The sequence below is a fragment of the Bombus vosnesenskii genome, unplaced genomic scaffold (genome assembly GCF_011952255.1).
Source record: "Bombus vosnesenskii isolate JDL3184/JDL3185 unplaced genomic scaffold, Bvos_JDL3184-5_v1.1 scf7180000013273, whole genome shotgun sequence".
Taxonomy (NCBI): Eukaryota; Metazoa; Arthropoda; class Insecta; order Hymenoptera; family Apidae; genus Bombus; species Bombus vosnesenskii.
The window spans coordinates 4,800,110-4,810,794 of record NW_022882931.1 but is presented as its reverse complement, the minus strand read 5'-3'; the positions used below and the strand labels follow the sequence as shown (position 1 = coordinate 4,810,794).

At 33.9% G+C, this 10,685-nt stretch overlaps 1 protein-coding gene across 1 annotated transcript; it reads left to right on the top strand.

Moving 5' to 3' along the window:
• Positions 1-5,163: 5,163 nt before the first annotated feature.
• Positions 5,164-10,684, top strand: LOC117231791. The gene is made up of 3 exons (XM_033490572.1): positions 5,164-5,746; positions 6,954-7,132; positions 8,025-10,684. Exons 1-3 carry the CDS (start codon positions 5,666-5,668, stop codon positions 8,167-8,169), a joined length of 405 nt encoding a protein of 134 aa, XP_033346463.1. The 5' UTR covers positions 5,164-5,665; the 3' UTR covers positions 8,170-10,684.
• Position 10,685: the final 1 nt, after the last annotated feature.

Below are 10,685 nucleotides of genomic sequence, written 5' to 3'. Positions count from 1 at the left end.
ACAACTTTCCATTTAGATTCCGCTCTTTTAAATATATTCGTGAAAATATGAATTCGCGTCTAATATCCGCAGTCCGTTTACCAGTTTCATAATTAACCGAGTTACAAATTTATCTTCTACTTGGACGTATTTTCATGATTTAAAAAATATCGTGAATTTTTTCATAATAACGAACGCGAAACATGAGAGTATGAAAAAAGCGCGACTTACGCTTAAAAGCGTGGAAGAATGTTTCACATCAGCAGGATGAGAAGCAACCACTAAACCATTAGATCATCCTAACTAATTCGTCGCAAGAAACGTCATGATTCGAGACAAGGATTTTGACAGTTCGATGCGGTACACAAGGGCTCAAAACGTGACGAAACGACGTTAATTAGCTCACGCGCATGCAACGCAGTGACATGACGCGACGTTATTTGAGCCGCAAAAGCATTTCGGCATTCGTCAGGGACCTTTCTAGTGTGTCTTGTTACGGTGTCCCGTGGAAAGTTTTGCTGAAACGATCGTAGCATGTGACATGCCGAAGACGCGCACGTAACTATTTCGGCCGAATAGCCAGCTGAAAACGCTGTCAGCCGATTGTATTACCAAGGCCGGCCAAAACGATTACGAATCAAGTATAAATCATTAGCACGCGAACCGGCGGCCTTGTCGATAATTCAATGCCACTGCTCGGATAGATTTTTCAAGTCAGCGATAACGAGCTTTCGAAAATGACGAAAGAGATTACGAACGATTATCCTGTCTAGTGGATCTCGTATGAATTAATGAGAAACATTTTTCATGGAAAATTGAAAGGGTTCGAGTAATACTATACTTCGTCGCATAGATTGCACGGATAATACAATTTTCTCTGTGTTCGCTGAGCGAGGAGCAACGTTTTACGATACGACGATATATAAAATGTTAGATATAGCGCTCTTTTACGAACTACGATAATAAATATTAAAATTGAATCGTTCGTATCTCAGGTCGATTTCGTGATACGAAATATACACGTACATATTTCAAATTTATAGTTGAATAAAATAATAATTCAATAATTTAATAAAGTGTCGATAAAACGAACATATGGTAAACGCATCTATATCGTAATATCGTCCATTAGAAGAAAGAAATATATGTTATGTCTCATGTTATCAAGTTAAAGCAATTGAGATCCAAAAATTCTTAATCTTCTTTCTCTATTTAGGAAGATAAAACAGTCTCTATATGCAGTCGCTATGCTAACCTTTATATTTTCTGCTCGTCGAGTTAAAACAATCGAGATCTAAAGATTTTTAACCTTCTCGCTCGAACACGGTGCAGACGAGCACTTTGCGGCAGCGTCACTGCCGCTGCAATTTGCCGCCGCTTCGTAACGTGTGAACTGCTTCGTTAAATCTATGCTATTCTAAAGCACAGCGGTAAATTACCGCGACGGTAACGCTGCCGCAAACTGCTCGTCTGCACCGATTCTTAAGAAGATAAAATAGTCGCTATATCTAGTCTCTATAGCCTCTATCTTTCATGCTCGTCAAGTTAAAACAATTTACATCTGAAGAATCTTAATCTTTTTTTGCCCTCTTAACAGGATAGAAGAGTATAGATCTCTAAAATATACTTTTCACTTGTCTGACAAGGCACACAGACAACAGCAATTGAGTATCGCTCTGGTACTTAAACGATTGGCTGTCCCTTTAGATTCGAAGAATAAGAGCATGAAATTGAATCAAGGCGTTTTCTACCAGTGTAGTGGCAACATCCACGCGCGCAAATCGTATTCCACATTTTGTGGAAGCATGTAATCATTGCGAAATTCACGAAATTCGATATCTCGGTACACGAAGCGCAGTTTCACGCGCGTAAAAATATGCGCTCACCGAATTTCTTAGCGCTTACGTTACGCCGGTGATGCAACCTGCAAGTTGACATAGAGAGACTACCGAAAGAAGTAGAGACAGGCGCGGTTGCATCGTATATCAACGCCGGCCTCGCGGTTTTCCTCCAGCACGTGTGAACGTTGGGATTTCCTATCTGTGAATGTCGTTTCTACTCCGTTTCTTATGGAAACGCGTGTTTCTGTTTCTCCGATGAACGCTTTAAACAAAGTACATAACGTTTAAAATTTAGGAGCAATCATAGATGAGCGATGAAAAAACCTATCTTAATAAAGTCAAGTTCAACGAATGAACATGATTTCATGATCTACAGAATCCAGATCGTGAGAAAAATATAAAACTTATACCGATAATATCAATGTTTTTATTTTTATATTTTACAAACAATCGGAGAAAATTCTTGTGGGAAATTACGTATTAATTTATTTTGATCGCTTCTAGTACCAGTAAAATTGACCAACTCTTCCGAACTCTTTTACAATGATACCACTTGCAAATAATTATGTAAATACGTATGTTGTATCACGTTTCTTACGAATTTCTTATCTTTTACCACTTGTAAATGTTGAGACTTAACAATCATAGATTATGAACGTACAAAAAATTGTAATATATATAATAAGAAAAAGACATTTTCCTTACATTTTGCTTTATTTTATTGACTCAGAACGATACTTGAAGTCTTGAAGTACATCGTGATAACTAAGGAATGTATCCGATAAAAGCCATCCCAATCCATATCTAATAGAAAGTTTCTCAAAGTACAAGATAGAGAAGATACGAAACAGGGAGGACAGTAAGCTCGTGGTTCGCTACTAAAGTATATCATAAGAAAATCCTGAAAACGTACGTAAAACGAATGGCAATGTTGGATGAGCAAGAGAATCGGTTCATTCAATAATGTCACTGTTGCTTGCGCGCGTCTCATTGATACCGGAATCCCGTGGAGGAAACACGAGATTCGTTTGCTCCGGTTGACGTTCGATGGCCGATGCGAAATCGACGGTGCGATCGGAGCAAGTCAATGAGACTCGATAGATCGTGTCCTCCGCGTATGATGCGACCAGACGTCACGTTGAAAGCCGTGTGCCATTGGTCGAGATGCTGACAAGCCCCCGTCAAGCCTCTGTACTTCTGATTCACGTGCGTTTATCTGTCGTCGAACTAAAATGTCCGTGGGCGAAGCCTCAACACACTCGACGCCGAATAAACAACGAACGCTATCATCGATCGACGTGGTTCGATCAATATGTTCCGTAGATCGAACGCAGAGATCGACCTGGGTCGATCGAGTCACCGTAAAATTAAACGAAACAGGCTCAAAGCAGTTTTACTGCGGTGATTTTTAACCGCTGAATTAACTATCAAAGGTGATTGTGCTTGTATCGAAGAAGTTTAATTAAGAAAAAGAGAATATTATGGTATATAAATAAAAAATAAATCTTAATAAATTACTAGCATGTACGAGTTTGAATAGTTTCGATTTCTTTTGTACAGTGTTGTCGTACACGATATTTATATTTTGGAATTAATTTTAATCCAAGTAGAAGTATTATGAGAATTTTTATTTTTATACGCTACCAAGCCCTGACGTAAAAGTAGAGTTCGATTAGTCACGAAATTTTGACAAGAATTTCTGTATCTCTTCGCAATAACACGAAAGAATGAAATTTATCGCGTAAAATTTTTCAGAATGGATATATCTGTATGTGAGGGAAAATATATTCTATCAACTCGCTACATATATATTGTTTCTGATAGAGAGATCTTCCTAGGTCAATGACATTGACCTTTGAAAAAGGATCGAGGTTACTTGATCTGAAATAGTCACGAATAACGATTTTAATAGAATTGTTACGACTGTTTCATTTCTCTAAATTCGATCCGGTAACTCGGTACGCTTGATCTTTCCTTTACGAGCACACAAATGCTCTACCGACGTCATCATTTTTCTGGCTTGCAATCAGTGTTTGACTAATGCTTTGCAGGGAGTGATTGACGGAAATATACGTTGGAAAACACGTTGGAATAATACCGATGTATAACTTTCATTTAATTCAATGAAGTTTAAGCTAGCAATTCTTCAAATTTCTAAATTTTTTAATTTTTTCGATCAAAATCTAAATGAAAAATCCAAGAATATTAATTTTTCTTTAGAATAATTATGACACTATAAAGGTCAAATACAAAACTGATTCTAAAATGAAAAAATTGTTTACGTTATACGAGACAGACTGAAAATAATTAAACATTAAAATTTGTCTTATGATATAATTTTCTAGAATCGACGAGTATAGGTTTCATGAAAATAATACAAGTCGAACGATATTGGAAATCTAAGAAGAAGCAAATATTTTTGCAGCATTCAATCACTGATTAAACCATTGTAACGTTCGGTAAATATAAGTCGATAATTCCACATGCGTAACAATACAGCGATCAATATGTAATGCAACATAGTCATACAAGACATACAAGAGCTATGTACTTGATAATGACGAAAATACACGATTTTCATGAAAATATATGTTCCATCTATTCAGAACAAAACTACGAAAAATATTCTCCTAATTGCAGATCTATAAAGCTTCGAACTATCAATGATCAAACTTTGCGATTCGATCACGGGATGATTTCCAAAGTGTGGAAGAAGCGTGTCATACAATTTACCAAACATTCGAAGATATAAATAAAAATATTCTCTAAAAATACAAAAGAGTAAAAGAAAACATTGCGCTCCTAGTTCGTGTTTCTCCAAACATCGCCATTTCTTATCTCCAAAGAACGAGGAATAAAATACACTTTTAATTTCACAAACAGTCCAGAATATAAATAACAAAAGTTCCATGAAGTGACAGAAATGTCGCGTTCCTAATTACACCTATATATTAACAAACTATTATTTGTCATCTCCAAAAAACGAAGACTAAGGCATTCGTTCGATTCATCAAAAGTTAGAAAATACAAATTACAAAAATTCTTCAAGACCACGAGATATATCATGCTGCTAATTTCATCCTCCGAAAACCGTAAACTCACAGACTTGCAAACTGTACCAATGAACGAATAACCTTCGACGATAATCAATCCCACCGAAACATGTCCAAACACCAAAGACAAACATCGCGTACTTTTTTTCCTCGAATTTTATCAACTGGTAGTTCGAAATTAACCCCATGAACGATCTTCGAATCGACCAACGAAACAGAAGAAACGCAGATGTCCCCACCCGCGCTCCGCCAGCTACTAGCTCAGCCTATATAAACCCGCGGCATCTCGCAAGTCTCTTCATTCTATACGAGGCGTCAGTCTATGTATAAAGTCGGAAGTATCGTGGTATACGGATTGTTAATACCGTGGAAAATATCATTCAACAACGAACTGCGAGATAGCACGCGTGCATTTGTTTGAATCCACTAGGCAGACAACGCTTAGGTAAACCGAATTAAAGTCGCTTCGACGAGGACACGAAGCGTTCCTTGAGCTACCAGAGCCGAGATCCTTTGCTGCCTAGGTTCTGGTCAGGGTCAGTGCGCGGGACCATCCCGCCTCGAGAGATTCATCGAACATCGTTGCAGCTAGTCCAAATTATTTTCGAATTGAAAATAATTAGAGCTTCTGTAAATTTGCACCTGGAAGAACGAAGAGAATAAATCAATAGAGAGGAAGCTTTCTTCAAGGAGGAATCGTCTCGTTTCTGTTCATCATCGTTTCGACAGACAGGCGACAGCCTTCGCATCTTCTCTTTGGCAACATTTCGAAGAATTCTTCTACACGACAGGATGAAACTAGTACTCTTAGTGACTCTGCTGGCGGTCCTGTATACCGTCGACTATTCCAATAGTGCTGCAGTCAGATCGGAGGTAAGATATATACGTATATGATATTTTAATTAGCAGGTCTGTTGGAATGAAAATCGATGATCAAGGAAGTAGATAGAAAATGCTGAGAACTCTGATCATTGATCATTTTGCTTCTCAGTCTGTGCATGGAATTTTCTACTGCACTGGAGAAATTTTACCAATTTCCGATACTCGAACACCTGCTATCAAGATTCGAAGTGAATTCACACGTGCTAGATTTGAATGAATAATTATCAGAAAAGCTAAATAGCAACATATTCGAAACTATTTCCTTTTAATGTAGTTATGATCTTTAAAGAAAGCTTATGAATAAAAGAACGCGTCTTAATAACTAGCTAAAACGAAGACAATGGCGTTGTAATTTAATCCTAATCAATTTCAATTTAAATGATTTGCAATGAAATAATTCTTGAAATAAAAAAGTACCATCTTTCAATATCGAAAGAAATATTTTCAAAATTTGTCAAGTTGAATATTGATTCGAAAACGAAAAAGGATCACACATAACGTTATTGAAAACTGTTGAATAGTAAATTTAATGGCACTACCGATAATTTTTCATTTTTGGACAGGTAAATCGTAAGTGTGAACATTATCGTAAGATTGTAATTGTATTTCGTTAAATGCATGATAAAGCAATGCGTATAAGACTCAACTCCAACGTTTTTCTTTTCAAAATGAAATCGATAGCATTGACCCCTACTGCGCCGATAATTTCATGCGTAACGCGTAAAAGATAATCGCAAAACAATTTCGTATTTCTTATAAATAATCGTGAACTACTCCAAGTTGATCTACAAACTCTGATCTACCATAGATTACAGTATTTCTTATGTTACTTTTATATAATACATTCATAATTATTATTGTTATTATTATTCTATTATATAATGTATTATATTTACAGTTATTATTAGTACAATTATTTCCAATATATTTATTAATATAAATTATATACAAGAAAGTATAAAAGTAAACCGTAATTTTAAATCAATCTATATTAAAATTATTCTATGGAAGATTTAAAAACTTTCCGCGTGTATTTTCCTTACATGTAGTATACAGTATACATGATTTTTTAGATACCGTACAATTTTCTAAAATTCGAATTTATAGAATTAATAATTTTTCAATTATTTCTACTACATTTGTCGTAAATGCGAGAAAACCTGGAGTTTGTAACATTTGATGTGTTATTATTTTGCAGGAATTCGCTGAACAGTTGCGCAGGATTGTCCATGAAATGCACCCCGATAACCTAAGAACACAGAGAGCAACCGAGAGCGGAAATGACGACCGTCCGAAACGGAATTGTTACGATACACCCTGCGGATGGAATACATACAATCCTGTCACTCGGCGAGGCACGATTTTCATGCCGAATACGTAAGTTAAAATTATACACGCATGATGCTCAAGATAATTACTGATATCGTAATTATCAAGTAAACATTTTTACAAAAATTGTACATCGCAATTTTTTTCCCTTCGATAATTTCTTCTATCATTACGTACGATTATATAAGAATCGTATTATTGTATTGTATAATTTCCATTAATATATTCGTTCGTTTAATTATTCATATAACTGTTTATTTAATATATTAACATATTCGTGAAATATTTATAAAGCGTAAACAAGCAGCAACTTAATTACAGAAAATCGAACGATTAATATTCGATGTATATTATTACTCATGAATTAGCGAAATGTATTCAAAATGGGTCTTTATGAATGAACTATGCTAATATGTAATAACCCTGCAAGATAAAAAGTAGTAACAAACATTCTTATCATCTATCAACAGTGCACAATGAATGCTTAATCTCGTTCGCAGTTTTATTATTGTACGAGTAATCGACGTTTCACATAAAGTTATTATTCCAATTAATTCAGATGCAAATTATAAGTATGTAATTGGGCACTCTTACCATTCATGAAACGTTACAAAATTCAGTATTACTACTCTCATAAACTGTTCATTTACGCTATTTAATAATTATCGAAATAAAATTAATAACGATCCAACAAAGATTTAATAATTATAAAAATGTTACTAAAAATATTTTATAAACAAAACTTTACAGTTACAAATTTACTTTAATTTTATTTAATTTCATTAAATTTATTTTAATTCAATTAAAATTAAATAAATATACGAAAAAGAATATTAAAAATATTTCATAGAAAAAGTTTTATAATTACAAAAACTTCAAAATAAATGAATTATATTATTTGAGTATCTCAATATAAAAATATTTTTTGTTCTTTTGTTAGATGTAAGTGTCCTGACGACACGTACAGGTGCGTGCGTACAGGCGAAAACGTATCCATGAGTGCGTACGTATATCACTGTCGTCAAAATACGACATCGGACGATATTGAAGGCGAAACGTCTGAAGATATGGATTATCTTAGTTAAGAAAGATGCAGACATACCTGAATGACAAACGCCTTTTCGAACAACCGTTGTTATGGTGTTGTCACCGTCCTGATCACTGTGTCACCATCGAACGAAGCGATTCTCCGTTCTCTCCTCCAAGGAATATTCGACACTCAAATTAAATACTACATACGGACTACATACGGATACGTAAATCTACAAAAGAAAACGTCACGCTGTCACAATATATTCGCGTCAAATAATTCTATACGTCAAAAATCGGCATTTTGCTGTCTAACGAGACGCCACTTGTGTATAAGATACAGCGGGAAGAAAATCAAATACCGGTTCGATATTTGAAATTAAATATGGCCGCGATATTATTTCGATAATCGAAATTACCGACAAGCTAGGATAAGGAGTTATTCAACAATTCTTCAATCTCAAAACATAAATCGACATAACCGTATCGATCTAATTTGAAGATTTCTAACAAATTTGTAGTATTTATAGATAAATAAAATGAAAATCGGATAAGTTTGTTTAGATGTAGTAAACGGAATATCGGTTTACCGGCGCGTGAATGTTAGAATAAACTTTCAGTATAAAATAACATTTTAATTATAAACTAACACGTTTATAAGATATTTTTATGCACAAGTTTCCCTAAGATGATCATTTACGAGATTTTGATGATTCTCGCAAGAAACGTTGTTAAAAATTAGTAATTTTACCTTAATTACACGGAACAAATCTTCGAACGACGCACCAACGTCGCTTGGGAACCGTAGACTGCGCGCGCATATTCCGCGTCGCTATAAGCAAGATCTCGCGCAGTAACGCCATTTTCAAACTCATTTAGCTTCTACTACACTGTAAATTTGAATTTCGTTACAAATCTTTAAAACAAAAATGATGAATATAGAAGTGTTGTGTAATTCTGATGTAAAACAAATAACAAAGGGGGAAATTAAACTGCTATCCTTCGAAATAGACAAGACGCACGGAACACAAAGCCGTAAGTTAATCGCAGTTTTTCTTCAAATTACTCATATAGAAAATTCATCATAAGGTAATCAAGCGATAATTAACATACATCAATATTTTATGATTTTTAATAATAAGTTTCATTATACTTTCTTGGCATAAAATAATAGAAAGTATGTAATGAAATCCTTTCAGACCTGATTGATCTTATGGAAATAAGTTATTAACGATGAATTTTAATAATCTATACAAAAATATCTGATTTGTAAAAAAGCTACTTAATTTTTTGAAAAATGGATAAGATCGGGTCTGAGAAGATTCAAGTTTGTATCAAACTTTAATAAGATCCAAACTTCGTATTCGTAATTTTATTCTTAAGCTACGATGCTTACCAGAAGTAAGCAAACTTTTATTTGAAATTTTGAAATATTCGGAAGCCTCGTCTTTGTCTACTTTTTGTAAAATTGTATTTATTTACGTCATCCAGTACTCATGGTTATTATGAAAACATATCTTTCATTTATCATAATTTGATCCATAAAAGAATAAAACGAATACGAAACTTTAATATTTTCATCGGTAACCATGAAGTTGTCGAGAATCGATTTTTTTAATCGAATACAAATCTCGGCGATTCGATGTACTGATTTCTATTCGAATTTCAAAATACCAGTTACGAATAAGAACGAATTTATTTTTTACCGAACCTCATCGGCCATTAACAATAAATAATGTAATTATTTTTAAGTTAATGAACACCTTAGAAGTACTCAAGGTGGTGTAAAATTAGCAAGGATAGGTTACAGTATTTCGATAAGGAACAATCCACAATTTTGTACTTAAAGGGAAAAATTACTTCGAATCTTTTTTGTATATCATTATCGACTATTTATAACGTGCAATAGTAACATATAGTTGATGAAAGAAATGCAACAGTTTAGGTTACGATCTCGTTATGTTTCTTGCATCGACTATAATTATATCGTTCGATTATTATAAACGTCATATTCGAATTTTTACTTAAAAACCAAAGAGATTCTTACTTCAATTATTTTCCATCCGATCGACTTTTTACATTTCATAGATATATTACACCGTCTTGTGATTGCTTTGCAACAATCTCGAATATTATTATCGAGATAAAATAAAGCCGAGATGATGATAGATCATCTTGTTTCTTGTTTTCAATTGTGTCGAAATAGATATACATGAAAGGATAAAATAGAAAAATAATTATATAGAACAATTTGTCTACACGTTTGCAATATCAATCGTATTGTAAGTTTGTTGAAAAATTAGATAATTTGATCCTTTATATGTAACGCCCAATTCATCTAGAAAATGTTGGTTTTCTTGATACAGAAAATACTTAAAAATTATTTGGACGAATTAATAATTTCGAATACCCTTACTGTTTCAAGAAAACGTGTAGAAAATAATACAGACAATGTATTCGTATGCAGTATTTCACTTAATATTTAATACACAGGAAGAGTAAATTATCTATAGTTGTACGACGATTACCAATGTTATCATTTTTAATAAAAATAAGTAATGTTGCTGGAAAT

What these genes read in the sequence shown, in the direction of transcription:
- LOC117231791 (XM_033490572.1), top strand. Translation starts at nt 5,666, where the DNA reads ATGAAACTAGTACTCTTAGTGACTCTGCTGGCGGTCCTGTATACCGTC. An exon ending in GTGCTGCAGTCAGATCGGAG is followed by an intron (nt 5,747 to 6,953) that starts GTAAGATATATA and finishes ATTATTTTGCAG; the next exon opens with GAATTCGCTGAACAGTTGCG. An exon ending in ACGATTTTCATGCCGAATAC is followed by an intron (nt 7,133 to 8,024) that starts GTAAGTTAAAAT and finishes TTCTTTTGTTAG; the next exon opens with ATGTAAGTGTCCTGACGACA.